The 25,109-nt window shown below is 39.5% G+C and overlaps 1 protein-coding gene across 2 annotated transcripts in view; it reads left to right on the top strand.

The window, feature by feature from the left end:
* Window positions 1–2,559: 2,559 nt before the first annotated feature.
* The window catches only part of AEBP2 (AE binding protein 2), a gene marked incomplete at both ends in the record, with an annotated part of 64,601 nt that continues 42,051 nt past the window's right edge, over window positions 2,560–25,109 (top strand). For both annotated transcript variants that reach the window (XM_084255374.1, XM_084255373.1), the window contains 2 exons: window positions 2,560–3,209; window positions 22,588–22,795. In XM_084255374.1, the coding sequence (XP_084111500.1) occupies window positions 2,560–3,209; window positions 22,588–22,795 (858 nt within the window). The remainder of the gene's footprint in view (window positions 3,210–22,587; window positions 22,796–25,109) is intronic.

Genomic DNA, 25,109 nt, shown 5'->3' with positions numbered 1-25,109 from the left:
ATGGAAAACGCACGATTTTACTCCCCAAAGCTAATTCTAACAGAGTTTATTGGAGTCTTGAAGAATAAATAATAGTGCACTTAGAGAGTTCGTTTGTAGCTTTGATGCCTGTCACTTCTGTGCGTTTAATCTCCATTCACTTTTACTCTTCACACCTTATGCCATAGTTCTTAAGCATTAGTTACTTTAATCATATCAAGGTTTGAAAAAATACCCATTGTCTTTCAAAGTCAAGCCTTTACTGCAAGATTTTCTGCAATCTAATCTTTAACTTTTCATTTTCTAGCTTTGCTTTCTTATGATTACTACATTATTGTGAATAAATTTTTATGCTACTCCACGATAATGCTTCCCAGTCCTAGAATTCTCCCTCACACAGAATTTCTGTTTTATCCCCTCTTCAAGAACTAGCTCAACTGAATCAAATATAGATGTCATTATAGATCTTAGTATACACAAATCCTACATTCTTCATGAAGTTTTCCTTGATTGACTCAGCCAATTGTGAATACCAGTGTCTAGTACTTAAATGTCGTGCCTGGCACATAAACTTAATATATGCTTTTGGGTTAAACTCTAATAATAGAGTTCTTAATTTACAATACAGGACGATAACATACATTCTTCATCTATCTCAAAAAGTAGCTTTGAAGTTAAAATGTTTGAGGTTAGTGTTCTATATCATATGTGATATCTGCAAACCATCATGCCCCATACTATCATGTATTATTTTTGTTTCTGCTTTCTCTTGAGGCAACAGAGGAATCAAGAACAGCTGCCCCAAAACTGAAGGCAGCAGATATAATACTGGAGTACTCGTGGTATTGGAAGACTTTCCAAAATTGTGTTTGAGCAAGGAGAGTCTGTTCTGGTTCAGGTTCTGACTTTGCTTTGGTAGCCACCCCTAAAACTGATCTGCCTGAAAATATGCCCCCCTGGGGGTCAGCGTGTAATGGGGGGTGCTTACCAATCTCAATTGTTCTAAGGACCCACCCTCCCCCTATTTTACAAAAGAAAGGTACAATTCTTCTCTAGCCTAAATCTTACTAAGGTGCCATACCCCAGGGATGCAAAATCCTCCAGGACACCCAAAAAGGGAACAATTGACTACTGAATGAGAACGGATAACACATCCTTTTACAAGTCAGGGGGTTTTCAGTTACTTGCTTTCAACGAGGTTGAAAGAGGACCCAATCAGAGTTGTCAGCTGATAGATCATTAAAAGTATTTTTTCTTTGTTAGATCTTTATGTGATTTTTTGGCATATAATTTGGAAGGAGTTCAAAGAATTAGGCTGCCTTACTATAACAAAACTCCATTCATTCTCATCTACTTATTTATGCAAACAAGTTTCCTCAATGCTTACATCCATGGGATTGAAAACTTGGAATTGGATTGAAGCAGAACTCTCATTTTAGTAGCACTCATCCACTGAGTTAAAAAAAAAAAAAAAAGCTGGAAAAAATTCTGCAAGATGCATTTCCTCCAAAATGTTACGTTTGCGTTTAGTGCTTATTTTTTAAGAATTCGAACTATATTTGTTTCCATCGTTGACAGGACATTTAAAGACAACACCTTTTAATTACACGATGAGCATCAAGGGAGTGCAATATAAAATGTAGTATTAGGATTAAATTCTGAAGATGTGGCATATGAGTTCCAGAAGATAAAGGATGGAAAATACCCAAACATAAACGAGATTTGTATTTAAAATAGTGGCTGTTGGTGGCATTAAACTGCCATCTCTTTAGAGTTCATTGGCTACTTTAAAAAGTGCGAGAAAATAGTCTCAACAAGCTGGAAAAACTGTATATCACCTTAAACTGTATAAGAATGTACAAAATTGTTTTGGAGGGCTCATGGGCCAAGAAGTTTGACGATCTTGAACATAAACGACTGACTGAACCACCCCTTGGGGGGGGGGTCTCAAACGCAAGTTCGATTGAAACCTGTAGCTCGCTGCGGCTCCCTGCACTGCACTATTTATTTTTATCCACATCAGTTTTCTCTCCGAGCCGACCGTCAGCGCTCGGAAGCCCGGGGACTTGCTCGACGGCGGGCTCGGCGCCTGCACACGCCCCGCCGACCCCGCCGGCATGAACGACTTCATCCGGACGACTCCGGGCGCCGCTCAAATCCCGGGTCCGCAGCAGACCGAGGCTGCGCGCGCCCGCCGGCGGCGGGGCTGGCGGGGCGGGGCGGGGCGGGGCGGGGCGTGGGAAGGCGGGGCGGAGACTCCAAGCCGGCGGCGGGGGCGTGGCCGGGGCGCGGGCTCGGCTCCCGCCGCCAGGGAGGTGCCGCCTCGTGCAGCCGCGCAGGCGCGCTGGCGTCTCCGCGTGAGTCGCGCACTGGCGCGCGTGTCCCCGCGCGGGCTCCGTAGCGCGTGTGCGGGCTGACGCAGCTCGCGGGCCCTCCTCCTGCTCTGCGGCGGCGTCGGCGGAGTTTGGGGCGTTGGGGAGGGGGCGAGGGAGCCAGAGTCGAGAGACAGGGAGAGAGAGGGAGGCGGCGGCGGCGGCGGCGGGGGGAGGAGGAGGCGGAGGCGGAGGAGCAGGCGCCGCCATGGCCGCCGCTATCACCGACATGGCCGACCTGGAGGAGCTCTCCCGCCTGAGCCCTCTGCCCGCCGGCAGCCCCGGCGCCGAGCCCCCCGAGGACGAGCCGGACGAGGAGGAGGAGGAGGAGGAAGAGGAGGCCGAGGCCGAGGCGGTGGCGGCGCTGCTGCTGAACGGCGGCGGCGGTGGGGGCGGCGGCGGCGCGGGGGGCGGCGAGGCGGAGACGATGTCGGAGCCGAGCCCCGAGAGCGCCAGCCAGGCCGGCGAGGACGAGGACGACGACGAGGAGGAGGAGGAGGAGGAGGAGGACGAGAGCAGCAGCAGCGGCGGGGGCGAGGAGGAGAGCAGCGCCGAGAGCCTGGTGGGCAGCAGCGGCGGGAGCAGCAGCGACGAGACGCGCTCGCTGAGCCCCGGCGCCGCCAGCAGCAGCAGCGGGGATGGGGACGGCAAGGAGGGCCTGGAGGAGCCCAAGGGACCGCGGGGCAGCCAGGGCGGCGGCGGGGGCGGCAGCAGCAGCAGCAGCGTCGTCTCCAGCGGCGGCGACGAGGGCTACGGGACCGGGGGAGGCGGAAGCAGCGCGACCTCCGGGGGCCGGCGCGGCAGCCTGGAGATGTCGTCGGACGGGGAGCCCCTGAGCCGCATGGACTCGGAAGACAGGTCGGTGCGCGCCCTGAGGCGTTCCCCTCCCTCCTCCCGCGCGCCGGGCCCCTCAGAGGGGACTTTCGGCCGACACCCCCCCGCCCCCGGCTCCCCCCGCTCCCCCTCAGAGGGGACTTTCGGCGGACACCCCCTCCCCTCCCCCGCTCCCCGCACCCGCGGCCCCTCCCCCCGGCGCTCAACTCGGAAACCGCCGCGGGCCGCCGCGCCCCTCTCGCCGCGGATGGCGGCGCCCAACTCTAGACCGTTCCCCCCAACTCTGGTCTCCCCGCCTTCTTCCCCCGCGGCTCTGCGCGCCGCCCGGACCCGAGGACAGTTCGGACTCGCGAACGGCCCCCCAAAGTAGGCCCCGGCCCTCGGGCGGAGCCCCGGGCGGCCTTGGGGCACGCACCCCGGCGCGCGGGGTCAGCGTCGCGCGGCTGTGGTCGCGAGCGCCTGTCGGAGCCTGATGACAAGTGTTTTCCAACATGGCTGGTCGCGCCGGGTCTAGAACTTAGTTGTCCACGGAGGAGACTCCCTCCCCCCCCCGCCCCCCGTCCCCCGTCCCCCTGATCTGCCTAAAGCAAGGAGAAGGTTAGTCTTTTCTGTTTTAAATGATGCTGCCAAAGTTCCCCATTTGTAGTCGGGAATGGGGTCTACAGCGAGATTTTCATAGCGGCCCCCATTTGTCTTGCCGTCCAGTCTGGGAGAGAAAGTTGAAAACTCGCCCAAGTCATTGTCGGAAAGAATCGTGCGGTGATGCCTTTTCTAAAAATTCCTCACCGGGTCGAGGAGAATGGGAATCGCACCCCCAAAACACAGGTGTACAGCCCATTAATGTGCGGTTTAAAGTATTTATATGGTAATATGTCAGCCTTCCAATCCCAATCCTGATTTTAGATAGCATTTCAAGTCATGTGCTGAAGAGGTCTCTGAAGAAGTAGCTTTTTTTTTTTTTTTTTTTTTTTAAAGCTTGCTGGAAATAAAGTGGAGGCCGACGAAAAGGTCTTTCACTTTTTCGGGTCGTTAAAAATTTTATTGTAATGTTACGTTTTGATTGCTACTATCATTACTTTTTGATCTCTTCGGAAAACTTATTATTTGGTTAATGGGTTTTTAATGTACTTTTTGAACGGGGCCATGTCATTAATATTATATCGCTTCTCAAGTTTATTACATTTATTTTACCATCTACTAATACTTTGATGAGCAGTAGGAATTTTAACAATTGAGTTGATTTTAAAAGTTTAAATATTGTCAAGTTCTGGGACTTGTGATTGCTAACTGATAAAAATGAACGCTTTGGGTTATATTTAATGTCTTTTCTTAATGTTAGCATACAGAGTCCTAAATATTTTGGAAATTGGATTAGATTCCGTTTGACATTTACTTTAAAGTCTTATTTAAAACATGTTGGGGTAAAACAGACTAATAAACCTGGGGAAGATTTTACTGATCTGATCTGTGTAGTCATAGGCAATGTCTTTAAGAAAATTAAAAATTGATGTGAACTGCCTGATAAAGCATGTGCTATTTATAATTTTTTAATATCTTTTATTGGCAGCATTAGGTGTTTGGAAGTTGATGTTAGTTATACAATCAGAGTCTACCACAGTCTTCCATTTACTTGGCACACACAACGCCTAGCTTGCCCAGTTTGAATGTCTCACTCTTTTCTTTTTTCTTTTTTTTTAAAAAGACTTATTTATTTATCTATTTATTTATTTATACAAGCAGTGGGTACAGTCAGAAGCGCGGGAGGGTGAGAGAATTCACCAGAGCCAGAGCTGGGAGCAGAGCAGGCAGAAGGACTGAAGTACGCTGCTGAGGGGAGCAGCGGGCGGCAGGAGAAGTCTGGGCGGCAGGAGAAGTCTGCGTGGCATGTGGGATCCTCCTCCGGTGGCAGGGGAGCAGCCAGGGATTGAACTGGCGCTGCAGAAGCTGCTGGCAGCTTCGCAACCCAGCACTCAACCGCTGCGCCCCTGGGGAGGCCCTGTCTCACTCTTTTTATTCTTACAACTTTGGTGCAAGGTAGATACCTGTTAACGTTTATAACAGGTGAAGAAACAAGTTGACTGTCTTATTCAAAACAGTAAATACAGACTACAAGTGGTGGAGCTGCATTTGAACAAAAGTTCTCAGATGCCCTGCTATTTCCACTTTGAAAGAGTTAGAAGAATTCACTTTAAGTAACAAGCTGTATGTATCGAATGTTATTTTTAATTTTTAGTTAATATCCATCCTTTACACCCCTAGGAAGGGGTGAATTATTGGTAAAATAATTTTTCAGAAAGAGCAGTTTTGGCTTTATTTCATATTTGTTAGACATTCATGTGAATATCTGGTTTTTTCCTTGTATTTCACGTTAAGGAAGCAATGATGTTGGTACTACATGGTACAAGGTTAAAACAACCAACCAAACATACTTGCTTTTTCCTAATGCTTACGCATTTGACACTACAAAATACTGTAATCGATTTATCATCTCAGGGTAATAGATTTATTTATGACTTGCATAAATAAATTACTAGTGAAACTGGTTATGGACTTCATAATCTTAATTTTGAAATGTCCCCTTGTTGCCTGTGAGGTTATTTTTGTTAGTTTTTTTGAATTTGGAACGTACCCGTAGTTCTTATCAACTGTCCTGCAGATTACACCAATGTAATTGGATTTTATAGATTGATTTCATGGTAGGAAGTCTTTATTTTTGTAGCTGATGGAAGGATATTGTGGTTTTAGAGTGCTTTTTTAAAAAAGAGGCATTTCTATGGCGCTGATATTATTAATATTAGAATTTATCCTTTCTGTTAGAATACCTATTCAGGTTTTCTGTCATTTTGAAATGGATTGTACTTCCTGAGTTTATTTGTTGGATTCTCAAATAGTTTTAACTATAAGAGCTTTTCAAAAAATATGTTAAGAATTAGGTAGTAAAGCATGTGATCCAATGTGTCATTTCCTAAACATGTATTGGAAGTGCTGTGGTGAAAAATGATTGTAAAATGATTAGATGACATCTGAAACAAAGAACATTATTTTCCCTGGGTGGAAGTTATTCAAAACTAGTATAAATACATTCATGTGTTTCTTTGGGTAAATTTGAAAACCTTGAAGTTGATAACGTAGTTTACTTTAACTTTGGTTATAATTGGGGGAAATAGATAGCTGTGTAAGATCCCTAAGTACTTTATAAAAAATTACACTTTTAGGTTAAGTTTAGACAGTAAATTACCTTAATAGAGTTTTGGAATTTAAAATACCTTGGGGGGGTGTGTGTGTGTGTTCAACTAGAATATAAGGGGCGTGTGTGTAGTTTTGGAATTTAAAATAACTTGGGGTGTGTGTGTGTGTGTATTCAACTAGAATATAAGGGGTGTGTGTGTATGTATTCAACTAGAATATAAGCCATGACTTAATTTGAAAAAGCCAAGCCAACTCTTTGTCACTCTTACCATCTTTTCTGGATAAATCCAAGTGTCAAGTTACAAGTTGTGTGTGTAAGGATAGGGTGATATTTGGTGATAGAGGCTAAACTTGTAAATCACATTAATGCTTACAGGCTACATGTTGAGGTTGTGGGCAGTATTAGGGATCTGTGGTTGAGGCCATGAAAGACTTTGTCTAGTAACATTTGGGTCACACTTCATGATGGAACCCCAGTATATTTTGCTACCCCTTTCATTTCTGAGGCAGCTGTTCATAGTGTCCAGAATCCATTTTTTAGCTTCTTTCATTTTTCCTAAATTTGGGGAAGAGAGCTAATAGTTCTGTTTTCATTTATACTATAATTAAATTGCAACTCTGTTAAGGTAGGTATGATTCAGTGCTAAAAACTAAATGGAAAACATAAAAAGTACAGATTTCAGGGTTGAATTTGTATGGCGAGAGTCTGAGGCGTTTCACTTTTTGGAAACATTACTACCACCTTATTGATTCAGTTAGGGCATCCTGTAAGTAAGCTAATTTGCTATAAGGCATAGATATGTACTGTGTGCAGAACTCTTAAAACAAAATGCTTTCCACTTCATCCATCTTGTCTGTTGCTGCTAGACTTTTAATTCCAAGGTGTAGATTTTGCCATGTCTCCTTGCACAAAACTTCATTAACTTTAAACAGGCTAGAAATTTCAAGCTTACCTATTACATTATTTATTGCTGTGTAACAGATGTCCCCCAAATTTAGCAATTTAAAAAATAATAAACATTTGTTATCACGTGGTGAGAGATTCAGCTAAATCTGTTGGTCATCTGAGTGCTTGATTGGGTCTGGAAAACCTATTCCAAGATGGCTCACTTACGAAGGAGCTCTTGTCAGGAGGCCTCAGTTACTCACCAAGTCAGTATCTTTGTTAGACTGTTTCCCTCAGAGGAAGTGATCTGAGAGTAAGGAAGAAAGCACAGTGCTTCTTTATGACCTAAATAAATCTTTCACACTTTCTTCACATATCTTCATTTAGCAGACAAGTTTTTCTTTTTAAAATTCATACTCTTATACATAAAATTGCTTTACATTTTTGTAAATGTACATTTTCAGAATTCATCAAAATACCACAGTGAATTTTTTTTAAATTGGGCTTTAATTTTTCCTTTACTTCCCATATTTGTACTCCTACCGCCTTCTATAAGTGGAAGAAATATTGCAGTGTAAAGAGCTTGTAATCTGGGTTCAAGGACACAGTTGGAATTTTAGTATTGCCACATAGATTATGATTTAAGTAATAGCATAGAGCATTAGTTCTGAGGTGTTCTGAAGTCCAAAGGAATTTTGGACCTTGGTTCAAGAGCTCTGTGAACTAACAAGTCACTTGAATGCTTGCTTTATCTTTATTGTTTTAGATGGTGTTTTTGAAACCAGGACAGTTTAAAACAGCTCATTTCTTTCTTTCTTTTTTTTTTTTTTTTTAAGATTTATTTATTTTATACAAGAACCGGGGTGCAGGCCAGATGCGCAGGAGGGTGAGAGGATTCACCAGAGACAGAGCAGGGAACAGAACAGGCAGACAGACGAAATATACTGCTGAGGGGAGCAGCAGGCGTGACAGGGGAGATCTGCCACACTATGTGGCACCCTCGCTGGCCAGCCGGGATTGAACCGGTGCTGCAGAGGCTGTGGACAGCTTCACAGTGCTGCGCTCAACCGCCTGCGCCACCAGGGGAGGCCCCAAAACAGCTCATTTCAATCCAGTTAATTATTTGTGTTAAGGTGAAATACCAATTACAGAATTTATGTAAACAAAGGACACTAAATAGGGTCAGGAATTGGATCATTATATTTGTGAATGAATTTTTTTTGAAGATTTATTTTATTTATTTATGCGTATAAGAGCTGGATTGTAGGCCAGAGGTGCAGGGGGAGTGAGAGAATTCACCTGAGACAGAGTGGGGAGCAGAACAGGCAGATTGACTGAAACTCTGCTGAGGCTAGCAGACGGGAGAGCTCTGCTGTGCCATGTGAGTTCATTTCCTGGCAGGGGATTGAACTCATGCTGCAGTAACTGCGGATAGCTTCATAGTGCTGAGACCTAACCCTTTGCGCCACCAGGGAGGCCCTTGACATCGGTAAATTTAAGGCCAGCTTTCTCTGGGAGTGTACTTAGTAATACCTGTGAGATTTGTATGCAAAATTTCTTGTTTCCCTGAGTACGCATCTTGGATATTCTCACAGAATTTCTTCTAAGTTGAAAACCTGTTGATTTAGAGAAGATCCAGAAGTGATAATAAATGTTTGTTAAATGATGGGATAAATTAGAAATTGTAAATTTCTATAAAAAGCATTTTTCAAAAACCTGAGTGTGATATGATAATGTTGCAATGGATGATTGCGGTTTTTTTGTTTTTAAAGTTGCTAGGAGCAATGGTTAACATTTTATCAAGTAAAGTGGAAATTTTGAGGTTACAGAGGGGAAAAGGTATAGAGGTGAATGCTATATGAGTCAGAATATTTGGATTTGATCTTTGGTTCTCAAACTGGGTGACCATGGGAAAATTATTTAAGTTACTTAATGTCTTACTACCATAGGTTTCTTATCTGCAAAAAGGGGTCAGTAAAGCTTCCTATTCTTTTCATAAGCAATTACTATGTGGTAGGTGTTTATTCTAGAGATGTGTGTAGAACTTCCATGAAGTGCCAGCTATGATTCTAGGTACTGGGTGAATAAAACAAATCCCCTCACTCATGTGGGTTGGGGAGGTGGACTACACAAATGTTCTCATATCTGGCGGCTGTTAGGAAGCATTGTAAGATCTGAAATGCCAAAATATACTGTACCAACTATTAAATATGCGGCAAGTATCTGTAAATGAGTGTTGCAGGAATTTGCAAAAGTGTAGCTAGATCAGTAATATTTCACTCCACATCTATCATTCTGTCAATTTTCTATAGCATTTATCTTTTCTTTATGGTCTACTTAAAAGACTTCATAATACTTATTAATAGTTTTTAATATGTACGTGAAGCTGCTGCTGTGTTAGTAAAAAGCTTGGAGGTTTGTTTTCTAGTAATGTTAATGGGTTTGCAGTGAACCAATTCCGTATTGAATTGTGTTTGTGAAAATAATAATTATATATATTTTTTAATAATAAATTTTATTTTTATATTCCCCATACAATTGCAACCCCCCCATTTTGACCCCAATCCCTCCCCTTCCACCCCCCCCCACACCCCAAAAAGTGTCTCTGGTTCATAGTTTTTTGTTGATTTTGATTTTCACTTTTTATAGTTACTCAGAAAATAATAGTTATATTGACCGTAGAACAAAATGGTCAGTTTTAGGCATGCATAGGTGATCAGATCAGATCGATGTTTAGATGTTTGAAGTCATTTTTTGAGTATTTACTGCTTAGTTGTGTGTGCTGTGCACTGATAAGAAAGAAATGTTATGGTGCCTTCTGAAATGTTTACTTTTTAAAGACAGGAATGAGAAGATGAATGTATTATTTTCCTAGTTTTTCTGTAAATTGCTTGTGGCACAACACATTAAAATTTAAACTAGAGGAGCCTCCCTGGTTGCTTAGGGCTTAAGTCTCAGCATTGCCTCCACAAAAGCCCACCACGAGGGCCTGAGTTCTATCCCTGGCCAGGGAGCTAACCCCTATGGTGCAGCAGGCCTCTCCCGTCTAGCCAGCAGCTCCCCATAGTAGTGTATTTCAGTAATCTGCCTGTTCTGTTCCCTACTCTGTCTGTGGTGAATTCACTTAACACCTCCCCCACCCTCCCACCTCTGGCCTGCGCCCTAGTTCTTCTATGCAAAAATAAATAAAATCTTTTAAAAGAATTTAAAGTAGAAAATATGACTAGAATTTAAACTAGAAAATATAGTCAATGACTAAGAGTTTTGTTGGTAGAGAGGAGCTGGATTTTAGGGCTAGGTGAATGATGAGAAATTTCTAGAAAGCCTAAATGAGACAGAGGAAGGAAGCATCTTAGCATATTCAAGAGACTTCTGTCTAGCTTAGGATGTATATTGGAACTGGACAATAAGAATTAATGACTAATGGGAGACCTTTCATGCCAAGACACATGCACACTTCTTTCTGGGTATAGGTTTGGGTATCGAATTCCTTTGCCTCTCCCCAACTGCTGTCTCTGTAATTCCTAGTCACATTTGGATGTTATCTTGAATATTTTCTCAAGGCAGTATATTCCTGGTTCTTTGATAGACACATTGCTATCATTCAAAAGTTCTTCATTGTCCTTATCACAATTTGAGTGATTCTTACTGTTTCTCTCCTGCTACACGGTGTGCTTCCTGAGAACAGGAACCATGTCTGTTTTGGTCATTGCTCTATTCATAGAACCTGGCACAGTGCTTGATACATTTTTGGGATTCTCAAGTTTATTTTGGGGAATGATGAAACTGTGTCACTGGAAAATTAATCATATGTGGCAGAGGTAGAGAAGGAAAGTTAGGGAGCTAGGAGACCAATTAGGTTGTAGGGATAGTGCAGGTGTGAAATGAAGAGATTAGGCTGGGGTAGAAGTTAGAGGAAAAGTTATACTTAGGAAACTGAAATCAGAGGAAAGAAAAGCTAATTTCCTGAGTGGTCTGTAATAAAAATGTTATTACTGTTTTTGAATAAGTTTTTCTTTAGGACTTTAACGGAACAATAGCTTACCTTATTTTTCCAGACATATCCATTACTAAAACCTAGAACAGGGCCTCCCTGGTGACGCAGGGGCTTAAGCACAACACTGTGAAGCTATCCTCGGCCTCTGTAGCATGAGTTCGATCCCCGGCCATCCAGGGAGCTACCCATATGGCACAGCAGACCTCTCCTGTCTCGCCCACGGCTCCCCTCAGCAGTGTATTTCAGTCAGTCTGCCTGTTCTGCTCCCCACTCTGTTTCTGGTGAATCCTTTCACCTTCCGCACCTCTGGCCTGTACCCCAGTTCTTGTATGCATAAATAAATAAATCTTAAAAAAAAAAACTAGAACAACTTTGGATAGTGAGCAAGTATGAGCCTTAGGTCAGAAAGGCTTGCATTGAGAACTTCTCAAAAGTTGTTTGCTTACTTGTGAAATAGGAGAAATAGCTTAGTAAGATAGCTATGGCTAAATGACTTGGGTATGAAAAGTGCTTATGGGTGTGTTTAACTATGGGTGTATTTAACTCATCCTTCCATTTCTTATGCATGGAGATGTGGAAAGATTACTGTAGTGAGAATAAGTAATCAGTATTGTACTGACTTTACTGGAGACTGCCTGCAAAAATTTGGCAATTTATTTCATTTCTCTGAAGCTTGGATTGGTTCTTTTTCTTAAAAATAAGTGTTTTTTTAAAGTGTTTTTTATTCATGAGTATTAATTGGGAGTTTAGATGTGGTGATTCTGTTGTTTATTTGGCAAGTGAAACAGAAGTTCCTTTTCCTGCCCTTTAGACAAAACCCCAGAAGATTGCAGATGTAGCTTTGCTGTATCCAGTCATTCAAAGATATTTTAGATAGGTTCTTCTGGATTCAAAATCATCCTAATTTTGCTTCATATTTATGGTGCTGTATTGAAATAATCAGATGTGTTTGTCTTCTCTAGACTATAACATTTTTAATGTTAAAATCAGGTCTTTATACTTACATGCTTACCTAGTCTATACTGCTTATATTCATTCGCTCTGTGATTGGTCGAATTCAGCTGAATGAGGAAGTACTTGATACATATGTCTTCTTTCTCACCAGTGTGGCTGCATGAAACCAAAGAGAACCATTCTGTGCCTTGCATCTTCTCCCAGTGTTTTTTAATAGCAAATGTGGAAACGGTACTTGAGAAAAGTTATGGTCATTTGATTTAGAAAAGCAGGCTTCCCTAACCTACTTGTAGTTCTACAAAATAATGTCATTTTATCTTAGGGCAAACCCCCCCCCCCTTCCCCGTTTGCATAAGAATCTGAGAATTGAACTTAGTGAAAGGATTGATTGGAAGTTCAGTTCATTGCATCCTCACAAACAATCCAAGTAGGGTGAGGAAGCAGGCAGATTTTTAACTTGTCCATAGTGACAGCTCCTTGAAGATGCCCTTCTGGCTCTTGATGTGATCTTGGCTGCTACTCTGCCTATATGACTGTTGTAATTACCCTGGCCAGGGAAGTTTAATTAAAATAGTATAAGGGGCTGTTTTAATTTTCATCCCCTTTTTGTGGAGAATAACTTGCGTGCTAGTTCATTTACATTTCTGGGCTTTATTTCATTTTTTAGTGTTTATAATATAGACTGTTTAGCTTAGAACCCTCATAAGATTATGAAATATAAAAGTTCATTTTTATTTTTTATTTTATTTTATTTTTTTTAATAGAGGCATGCTTTATTTATTTGTTTGCTGGTTTGTTTGTTTGTTTTGTTTATACATGCACTGGGTACAGTCAGAAGTGCGGGAGGGTGAGAGAATTCACCAGAGCCAGAGCAGGGAGCAGAGCAGGCAGAAGGACCGAAGTACACTGCTGAGGGGAGCAGCGGGCGGCAGGAGAGGTCTGCGCGCCATGTGGGACCCTCCTCCGGTGGCCGGGGAGCAGCCGGGGATCGAACCGGCGCCGCAGAGGCCGCGCGCAGTTTCGCAACCCAGCGCTCAACCGCTGCGCCACCGGGGAGGCCCTAAAAGTTCATTTTTAAGTGTTGCACCTATTTATACTTTAAGGGAATGGAGAGTTTTTATTAATTTATTAATATCTTATAGCTTAGTTTTACTTTTTCAGAGTCCAAGTCCCTGACTTTCTGACTTTCAGTTATATTCTGAATTTCTAAGAAAAATGAAGTGTGTTACCAGTTAAGAGAAAGCACAGGGATTTTAGGAGGTATTTCTCAGTAAATATATGTACTGGTTTATTTCTAAATTATGAAATTTTTGTCGGTACACTTCTTTGGCTGACTCCATAGACTTTTTAGTCGTTTAAATTCACATAGGCAATTATGCAAACATGTCTTTTGAGGTTGAGAACTAGTGTCTTTCTTGCAAAAAAAAGACATGCTAAAATCATCTGATAATTTTTATGATTTAATACTAAAAAAAATCTGAAATGAATGAGACTGCTTCTGTATAAATTGACGTTGACCTTCATAGATTTTTTTTTTAATGCTGTTTTTGCCTAAAGAAATTTTCCTGAAAGTTTTTACGAGGGTAAAAGGTAAACTCTTTACAGATAGTCGAATTGTAATGAAGTAGGATGCTTCTAATATTACAGTCTTTTTGAAGATAATTGCTTGCTGATCTCTTAATCTGGATGAAAAATGTGGGTGGAATAATCTTAATGGGCAATAGAGTAGAGATGAGAAACAAATTTAATATAATGTATGCAGGGCTTTAGTGGTGGTAGAAGAATAAGAACACAGTCTGCTTGTTTTCCATAGGCTATATTTCATCATTGTTGCGTAAAGTCCCTTTTGGCCAATTTAGTGAATGCTGCTGGGTCTTGGGGAAAAAGTCTTTTGTCTTTATTCAGAGAAATAATTGTGGGGATAGAGAGTAGTCTTTTTCTTGATTAGAAAAATCCATTTTAGCTTTTTAAATTATAGTGATAATAGCTTGTAATTACAGTAATAATAGTAATAATAATATCTTGGTTTTGGCTAATGATTTTTAGTGTGCCTCCAATTTTTATGATTATCTCAGTGTGACAAAACCATATATTTTACTTGCCTTAAAAATTCTACTTAAATCTGTCACTTAAAAACTATGGGATCATTTACTGTATGCAAGGCACTTACTAGGTTTAGGAGTTTATCCTAAATGAGAGGTTTCTAGTTGGCGCATGGTACATACACATCATTCTGATTCCTTCTATCTTACCTGAGTAGGAAGACCTTAGGGAAAATTGACTTGAACATACCATATGTAATAGAACAGGCAGTTGTCTTTACTCCGCAGCCCCCCAGTTTCTGAGTTAATGATCTAAAAAGCTTATAGAACCACAGCAGTTTGGAAGGCAAACTAGGTGGTCTTTCAGAAATCTAATGATTTCTTACAGAAATCTAATTTAATCTTCATTATTTGTTCTTGCTAAATAAAATTTTTAGTTTTTGTCCTTTGTCTCGGGAATGACTATTTGGAGTTGGATTTTATATTCATATTATTAGGTTCCTATTTGTTTCAGTGGCCTAAGTTACAAATTTGGGACAAGTCCTGCCTGATTGATGGTAGTATTGCTTTCTACGGTTGTCCTTAAACTTGTTCTTTTTTTTTTTTTAAGTGAAGCTTATTGACTTGTCGGAACTAAATATTTATCTTGTTAGTAAACCTGTTTGCCTAATGAGTCAAATCATATATAAATTCTAAATCTCCTGTTTGTGTGTGCACTGTAGATATAGAAAAGTAAAGAAACAACTAGATATAATTTGTTAGATATTTTGATGTATTTCAGTATTTGTTAAATCTTTTTTTTTTTTTTTTTCAGGTATCTTCTTTGTATAAATGTGGCAGTAAAGTTGCTTGGCATTACTGTTGTGCATTACTTGTGTGACTTTGGGCAATTCAGTTAATTTTTGTCTCAGTCTCAAGCCTGTAAGATGAGGATACTGATAGTATTTTCCTCATAGGGTTTTGTAGGATTGTTGTATTAGAAGTTAATACATAATCAGATTTGTTTCAGTTACTCTGGCTGCATGACAAACAGCTCCTGTATATAGTGGTTTAAAACAATTATTTTGCTTACAAATATATGAACTGAGCAGCACTGGGCAGGATTAGATCATTCTTGCTCCACTTGGTGTCAGCTTGGAGCCGCATAAAGGCAGCTGGTGAGGGCCATCTCCAGAAAGCTCCAGATTCACTCCTGCATCTGTCTCATCTGGTACTTGGGCTGAAGACTAACATCTGGGCACTGGAACCAGCTGGGGGCTCCCCGCATCTCTCTTTAACTGTTTGTACTTTCTTCAAAGGTTTTTCAGCATGAAGGCTTTAGGAGAGCCAGATTTCTTCACATGGTGGCTCGTGGCTCCCAAGCTGTGTGTTCTGAGGAGCCAGACTGAAAAAAAAAAAAAAAAGTATTTTTTATGATCTAGCCGTAGAAGTCCAAAAGTGTCAATTCTGCAGTAGTTTCAGGACTAGGCAGATCCAAGGGTGGTAATGCAGACCTCCTGATGCCACATTGTCAGAAAACTAGGTGGTGTGGATTGATGTCTTTGGAAAAGACACTATGATAAAAGGACATAACAATGCAGGATGTGTCGCAAATAGTGTTAGTTGTTAGGAATAAAAAGTGGAAAGTCAGGTTTAACAGAGTGCTCTATTTTTGATATAAAACTTAGAAGTAAATTACATAATCCCTTTCATTGAGAGAAGGTTATAAACTGACAGGTACACTGTTCACCATTTCTCTTGAAGTACCTATTTCTTTTAACTGATTCAGCTTTAACTTTTAATTCATTTGACAATTCCTGGAATAAGGAGCTGGGCACATAATTATTGTCCATTCCAACAAATGGAGGTGAAAAATGGTATGCTAGCTCAAGTAGAGACTTAAGATTTCTTTTTCTTTTGAGTTTCACTCTTAAAGTTGTACAGTGTCAGACATGCCAAAAATAAGGATCTTCTTGAGTAAAAGCTTAGCACTTTTAAATCGTACTCTAATAATTTTGAGCAGATAGGGAGAAACAGTTTTTTTTACTAATGAGTGGCAATTTGATTATGGATGGAAGGCACATCACCTATTAGCCTAATAATAGTTTTCCTTGTTGTAGGATTAGATTGGAAATCCCTGTGTATGATTATAATGTTTATCTACAATCTGGTAAATACTTTGAAAGCTACATATACTTATTTCTATTCAAAGTGTATTAATCAGTTACAAAGTTAAGTTTATAATGCTTACTCTGACCCTTTGTAATCTTCTTTACTTACACAGAAAGGTTTTTGTCTCCTTATACCTCATTCTGTTTTCTTTGTTTTATCTTGTTCCACTTTTTCTTTTTGTTTAAGATTTTATTTTTATTTATTTACGTATGCAAGAACTCGGGTATAGGCCAGAGGTGCCTGGGGTGAGAGTGGGGAGCAGAACAGGCAGATATACTGACATACACTGCTAAGGGAAGTAGCAGGCAAGACAGGAGAGGTCTACTGCGCCAAGTGGGTTAGCTACCTGGGCCTAGAATATATTCTAAAAACAATTTACAGACTTTGAGTAGTGGGTGAAATCATTTTCACAAGTGAATTTTTATATGTAATTCCAGTGCATGAACACATTAAAATATTTTTTGTAAGTTCAAAAGTTTTAACATTAATCTGTAAAGTTAGAACAGTAAGGCTTTTTATATGAATTTAAGTTTGAAGTGGGGTGTGTCGATTATACAAGCTTGTTTAGCATCCCAGTTTATTTCCGTATTCTGTTTTGATGCTTTGTCTTAGAAATTTGACTTGCAGATGGGAACAACTTGTCTTGAAGTCACTGCACCTTAGTTTTTTTCATCAGATCTGTGAAAGGGGATCAGTTTGAAATTTTGTTTGAAAGGTGCCAATTCTTAATGATTTTTATTTCTTTATTTCACATCACAAATGCAAAAGTGATCAGAATCTCAAAATTAAACAATACAGTTTTTTTATTTGTAAATTTCACATCAGCCTTTTAATTTGTTACCATACACCCGGCTATCGTCCCCTAGGAGAGGAGAGCAGAGCATACGAAAGTAACCGTGTTTTTGGAAGGCAAGTAATTAGCTGGTTAGGACATGAGGTGTGTGATTTGCAGATCCAGTTTTATGTGGCGCCTTAAATTTGGATTGGGGAAACACTGTAGAGCTACAGCCTTCCTTATTGGTGACATTTATAGGGAAATCTTCATTTAATTTTTTTTTTTTTACTATCAAGAGCAAATTATTCTTGATTTCAAATAATATAGCCCCTTTAGGTCCCTGCCCTCAACCGCCTCTTTAAAATTAGACATTTCAGTAACTGAGAAATCATTTAAGAGTAGGGGGAAGAAGAGAAGTACCCAGAGTTACCAAGAAAATCTACAACACAGATGAATTTCCTTATAGATAAGACTGCAGATAAGACTGAACTTCAAATTTAGCTGTTAATCTCAGAATGAAAATTTTGTTTTTTTAATGGAAAATAACTTTTCTAGTTAGAAAATAGAAGTGTGTCTCCCTGGTAGTGTAGGAGTTAAGTCTGTCTCAGCACTGTCACTACAGCAGCCTGAGTTCAGTCCTGGCCAGGTAGCTAACCTATATATGACACAGCAGACCTCTCCTGTCTTGCCTCCCCTTAGCAGTGTATCTCAGTAGATCTGCCTGTTCTGCTCCCCATTCTGTCTGTGGTGTATCCTTTCACCCCTGCACCTCTGGCCTACACCCCAGTTCTTGTATGAAAAAATAAATTAAATCTTTTTTAAAAAGTGTGAAAAAAAATGTGTGCTGTTTTATGTTTTTAATTTATTTATTTTAAAGATTTATTTATTTATTTATACAAGCAGTGGGTACAGTCAGAAGCGCGGGAGGGTGAGAGAATTCACCAGAGCCAGAGTGGGGAGCAGAACAGGCAGACCGATGAAGTACACTGCTGAGGGGACCAGCGGGCTGCAGGAGAGGTCTGCGCGCCATGTGGGACCCTCGCCCCAGGGGCTGGGGGATCGAACCGGCGCTGCAGAGGCTGCGGGCGGCTTCGCAATCCAGCGCTCAACCGCTGAGCCACCGGGGAGGCCCATGTGTGCTGTTTTACATTTAATGTCTTTAATGTCTAACCTAATAGCTATGTTCTCATTTCTGCCTCTGCATACATGTAATCTTTTGCATTGAATTGCTTTGTTTGAACTATGTGAAGAAAATTGGCTTCATACAGTTACTTAGTTGGAAAAGGAAGGAGTATTTTAATAGCTTTTTTAGACAGTTGTGTGGCTATTTGATAATGTACCAAAACTTGATAGATGATGGTGTTTTAGAGATTATTTGCAGTGTGGAACCTGAAACCATACCATGTCAGTGAACTTTTCTTATTTTCTTACTTAGTGATGTTAAGACCATGATCTTGTCCTTCTTGGTCATGATAACCTAGCATCCATGTATTACTTTCCTCTATTCCTGTATCTTGTTATTTAGCAAGCTGATCTTTAACTTTCTCATTGTTGACAACCTAGTCAGCCATTGTCATGCCCACTAAACAATGTGTTTTGCTAGGAAGCATTTTGAGTTCTCAAAGAAGGGGGTGTTTTGGGATCTATGAGTAAGGTCCCAGAAGGAATTGATCTTCATAATATCTGCATAGTTAACTATGTTGTGGTGAAAAACTCTGGTCTGGCAGGTAATTTCCTAACAAAAACCATGGAAAAGAGGAAAAAGGGAATATTAAACTGAAAATAATCACATATATGTCCCTTACTACTGTATTGCAATTCCTGGCAATGTTTGTTGGAGACTTAGGGGTGTTCTTTTATCATGACTGTGTGCACACGTGTTATCGTTCTACAGTTTGAGAGAGTTTCTTACATAGTTTGGTCAGTTTCAGTTTTGTAATAATAGAGATCTTTAAGAGTATTGCTACTTAAAATATTATAGCAGCATGATCAACGAGTAGGCGCTTATTAAAAATATAGTATCCATGTCCTACCCCAAACCTACTGAATCAGAACCTACAATCAGTAAGTTCTTAGGTGAGTCATTCACATACTCATTTGAGAAATATTGCTTTAGATTATTGAAACTCTGAAAAGAATGAGTGCATTTTGCATCTATGTTTTTCTTCCTAATACTGGTTGCTTTTGTGTGCATTTTATAGACTCACTACTTGCTCATTGGAGAGGGAATTAAGTGAGTGAAACATTTTAATATATGTATGATCCTAGCAATAAAAGATAATCATTCAGTTCTGGTCCTCTTATTATTACCTTACTGTTATAGGAAGAAGGACTCTGCTTTCCTTGAAAATTGTGTGTAGCTCGGGGTCTATCATTCAGAAATTACCTCTAACTATGCCTCTTTTTCTCTGCACCAGGTATTTATTAGTCTTAAGACTTGGAGAGAACCAGTGATTGCAGCATTATTCTGGGGCCAAAAAGGAGCCTGAGGGTTTAGGATTGGCTACGTCCTAGATGTTGGAACATGGAGAGGCTATGAAGCCGTTCTTGAACTGGCCCTGCTAGACTGGGAGGTTCTGTGGTGATGCTGTGCATGTGGGTGGTGTCTCTTGAATCTTCTAGAGCATGGGACTTGCCTTTCACCTCCTCTGCCATTGCATGTGCAGTTTATTGCATGTGTTATGCTGTTCTTTTACATCTGTGTTCATATGAAGTACTATTTTTTTTCAGTGAATGATACTACATGTAGGTGGGCTGATTAAACAGTGTACAGTGTTTATAATTTGAACATGTAAGTTTCCCTTTCTGTAGTAAAGGTAATAAGCAAAAGAATGCTAAGCACTGTATAGATAAGATTGTATTACTAGTTGATTCTGTCACTTTGTGTATGAGTCTCTTGACTTTGCTTTACTTTGAGAAAACTTACTTGATTGCATTTTCAACTAGTTTTGAACTTTTTAGTAAAAGCACTACAGCTATGTAGTTAAGTGATAGAAAAGGGTTAATACTGTGAAAGTTTCTCTGCCCACCCTTTCCCCTTCCCCCCTTGCAAGTAGCATCTGTGGTATTTTGTGTTTTTCTTCAAAGGATGTTTTTTGCTTTTAGAGGGTAGCTGTATATCTGTAGATTTCCTTAGCCCACTTAGCTATGTAAGTTGGAACATTAATACCCAGCACTTTTGTGGTTTTTGAATTTAAGTACACCTTGGAGATTGTGCCATAATAGGTCATTGAGGTTTAACTCTTTTCCTGAGATTGTTTATAAATTGAGTGTGATTGGTATGGTTGCTCACTTAAAACGGTTACTGTTTTATTTGCTCTTGGAGTTAGTATAATATATGAAAGCTTTATAGTTAAAAGGAAAACATAACCATTTTGTGGCTTAGGGCCTCGTGAAACTTGCTATTTCTAGGACTTAAATAAAAAATTGTATTTTATTTATTTACCACCATACCTGCAGTTTATTCCTGCAAAATCAAACAATATATGAACAGAAGAGCTGATGCATATGTGAAAGTATTCTAGAGATTACAAACTTTAAAAATGAGTTTTACAGTTGAAAGTTAAATCCTACAATGACTGGTAAACACTTAGTCAGATGAATGCAAATACTCGAATATCCTTTTTAAAGAGTTTGTATTGGTTTTAACATTATATGGATTTCAGATGCATAGCACTCTAGTTTGACATCTTTGTATGCTGTATATGTTGCCTTATGACCTCCACTATTGACTATGTGTAAAGGGAAATCTGAGATTTCAGATTTCCTTTTACAGGATGTCTGAAGCATCCTGTAAAACCTTCTCCTAGCTTTTTTCATTGGGTGCATTTGATGTTAGGCACAAATCATTATGAAGCTTACTTTATTAAGTTAAAGCTCAGTTTAGTTCTTATATGTGAACGCATAGGATTGTGGTGTTTATTTTTATTTTTAGAAGGCATGTACTGAACTAATCGCTTAAGTATCATGTTTGTAGTTTGTAGATGGCTCAGAAAGACAGATTGTATGTAACAAATAGGACAAAACAGTAATGTTGAGTTCTGATTTACATATACTTTTCTTCTGTCTTTGACATTTTCCATAATAAAATTTTGCAGGGGAGGTTTGTAGAGAAGCATACCCTTTATAAGTTAAAATTTTTAGTTTACCAGTACTTAAGTAGCAAGCAGATAACAACAGCTTTTGACAGTGTTTACCCTGAAAACTGTCACTGTTAACCTTTCTGTGAGGATTGAAGCTACTTCGATGTATTTTTTCTACTGGGTAGATACTGACAAAAAGTAAAGTGAGTTGCTTTTAAAATGAGGGCAAAGTGTTAATTAAGATGTGAAATTTTGAATACTCACAGTTTTGTTACTTGTGTTACTAATATAGTTTTTAGTAAATAAAAGTTACTAATATGTAATACCTTGTTTAGTAAATAAAAGGTAGTAGAGTGTTATTTTCAGTCTTGTTTTGGTGGGTAGAGATCAGTCAAAAAAATTGAAGGCTTGGAAAAGACATTTGGGTTTTGGTAAAATCAGGGAACCTTTACTGCTTTTTCCATGTTTACTTTTTTATTTAGAAAGGGAAAGAGAGCAAAATTTCCCAGCCTCTTTAAGATGGAAAGAGGTAGACTGTGGCAGCAGTTGTATCTCAGGTTAGTGAATAGAAAAAAGAGACTTCATGTCGTCAAATGATTTGCAGAACTGTAAAGATAATCTCTTGATACTGAGTTATTTACAGCTGGATGGGATAATTTTACTTTGTCTTGATTTTTGGAATTATGGTAGGGATAGTGTGTGTGTGTGTGTGTGTGTGTGTTTAATTATGGTAGGGATGAAGTGTGTGTGTGTGTGTTTTCCAGTAGGGTTTAGTTTATATATAGAATTGGGGAATTCACGTCTGCCAAGAGTTGCTTAAATCATCCCGTATCTAGTTTTGACGTACCAGTGGCCTTGATTTGTACTTTATTGCCAACTAAATAATTTCAAAGTTTTATTTATTTATTATTTAAAAAAAACACTTATGTGTTTGTTTATACATGCACTGGGTACAGTCAGAAGCGCGGGAGGGTGAGAGAATTCACCAGAGCCAGAGCGGGGAGCAGAGCAGGCAGAAGGACCGAAGTACACTGCTGAGGGGGAGCAGCGGGCGGCAGGAGAGGTCTGCGCGCCATGCGGGACCCTCCTCCGGTGGCCGGGGAATAGCTGGGGATCGAACCAGTGCCGCGGAGGCCTCGGGCAGCTTCGCAACCCAGCGCTCATCCGCTGTGCCACTGGGGAGGCCCTCAAAGTTTTAAGGGAGAATGTGGTTAGTATGTTTTGTTTGGAGCAGAATGTCAAGTGGTAATCTTAATTAAATATTTATAAGATCATATTCATTTAGTGAATTCTAGGAATAACACAGCCTTTTTTCTTCTTTTGTAGCATAAGCAGTACTATAATGGATGTAGACAGCACAATTTCCAGTGGGCGTTCAACTCCAGCAATGATGAATGGACAAGGAAGCACTACTTCTTCAAGCAAAAATATTGCCTATAATTGTTGTTGGGACCAGTGCCAGGCTTGCTTCAACTCTAGTCCAGATCTGGCAGATCACATCCGTTCCATACATGTAGATGGTCAGCGAGGAGGGGTTGGTTTTATCATTTCTTTTTTTCACTCCCTCTTTCATTAGTTTTATTAATTTATAATTGCTAGCTAGGCTTTTATTCTGAAAGAAATTTGGGATTATGTTTACACAGGCTTTAGATTTTCAATTTTTTTTCTTTGATTTACTTCCAACATACTGCATGGAGTCAAATCAAATAGATCATATTATGTGTTTAATTTTAATTTGTTATTAGGTATATTGCTTTTAATTAATTAGACTTTCTAAAGTATAGTGGGATTATTACAGACAAATATGTATTCCTAGGTGCTAATGTTTTAAGATAAGGACATTAGGAATTGGCACTGTTTAGGATTTTTCTTGTTAGAGTGGTCCTAAATTATCTCTGATGTTAATATTAATTGGAGAGACTAGTGGTAGCAAGACTAGTATATGCAATTCCTTTATTTGTGAGACTTGATTATCTTTTTCAGGTTTTGGTTTAGCTAAAAAGTTCTGATTAGTCAGTATTAACCTGTATACTTTCAGGAATATATTTAATTGTGCTATTTCATAAAATTTGTTGGGATAGTGAATAAAAGAGCCAAGCAAGTTAGGCAAATCGTGGTGTAATGGACTAAGATATTATTTATAATATTTGTAATTTCTTTAAACCATAAGTTTGTCTTGAGTAGTTGCTAGACTTAGTATATTTTCTAGAAATTAATGTTATATTGTAAGTACAAATAATTTTGATTGGTCCACACATTTTCTATAATATGTCACCAGTAGTGACATGCTATAGAATGGTTAAAGTCATAATTTAAGTGAGTAGGTAATGGTTTTCAAGATTGTATTGCTATTTATATTAGTGATTATTTAAAAAAAAAAATGCAAGCATATATAAGTACCCCTAACATTTTAACCATTTAAAATTTCTTTAAGAAACATTTGTTGTTGTCACAGTGTTACAATGTGTCAGCAATCTTTTGATTATTCAAACCTGATAAGCATGTTTTATTTTTATATTAACTATATATTGGATTTTGGTAGAAATCAGGTAGTGTATTGATTGTGCCCGTCTTATGGTATTGTCACTGCATAACCCAACTCATTTTTGGCGTGATCTACTTTAACAAATTGGTTTCCTGGTCATGACAAGAGTTATCTTTTGTGAGCCCAGTGCTTGATGTCTTCTGGCATATATTGCTGAAGTTGTCTTTTGAACCATGGTGTGTGATGGTTTTTTATCACTTAATTTCATAGAGGATCAGAAGCTATGTAGATTGCTAAACTCCTTTCAGAAGGAAGGGGAGAATATTATAAGTCATGAATCCTGCAAGCAGAGTTCACACATAGCCTTATATGAGACTATTTTCAGCCCTTTTCAGATTTACAGGAAAAGTGCAGTTGCAGATTGAATGTATAATTACTGCAACTACATGTACCTTATGTTCTAGAGCTAGCATGTAATCTTGGTAGTTCTGTAATATGTATAAACTTGTTGAAATGAACCCCCCCAAGTCATTTCTTTTCTCGTATTACAAATAAGATTTTCTGGGTAATTTTAAAGATAGTGGTATTTTGACTCCAAAAAGGAGCCCTGATCATTGAAGGACACTAGTAGTTAACGTACAATGTAAAGGATCAAGGAATTGTACAAAATACATCTTTTTTATTTCTGCATCCCAGTCATTGGTGACTAAACTTTCTGAATGATAAGATATGATCAGAACTAGTAGGTGATAAAGTATGAGACTAAGTTTTTTGAATGATAAATATGATGAGGACTTGAAAACTAAATACTACTGTGTAAAACACAGTATATAAGACAGGAAATAATGATCTGGTTTGTGTTTTAAAATAATGTAGATGTTGGGTAGGTTATTTCTTTTTAAATATCTTCTTTGAAGGGAGCATCTTAGATCATTTAATAAACATTTCTCAGTGTTCAGGTCAGGGGCGTTAAGACATTCACAGTGTTGTGCTGCCATCAACACATCTATCTCCAGAAGTTTTTCATCCACTCAAACTGAATTCTGTACCCATTTCTGTACCCATTAAACAGTAACTGTCTCTGTTCCTTCTGCCAGTCCTGGCTCACCTCTGGTCTACATTCTTTCTCAGTAAACTGTATACTGAATAAACTCAGTAAACTGTTGATACCTTGTGTAAATGAGAAACATTTGATTTGGATGACTTTTTCAGGTTTTTAAACTTTTTCTAACTAAAGCATTAGACTGTCACTGGAACAGAAAAGTGAGAAAAAATTGGTAGCTTTGAAGACTGTGCTTCTAGTAATTGAAGATGACAATTTTACTGGAGAAGTATGTTAGCAAGATGTAACTTCCTGTTCTTT

Source organism: Talpa europaea (genome assembly GCF_964194135.1).
Source record: "Talpa europaea genome assembly, chromosome: 15".
Taxonomy (NCBI): Eukaryota; Metazoa; Chordata; class Mammalia; order Eulipotyphla; family Talpidae; genus Talpa; species Talpa europaea.
This window is presented reverse-complemented; position numbering and strand designations above follow the sequence as displayed.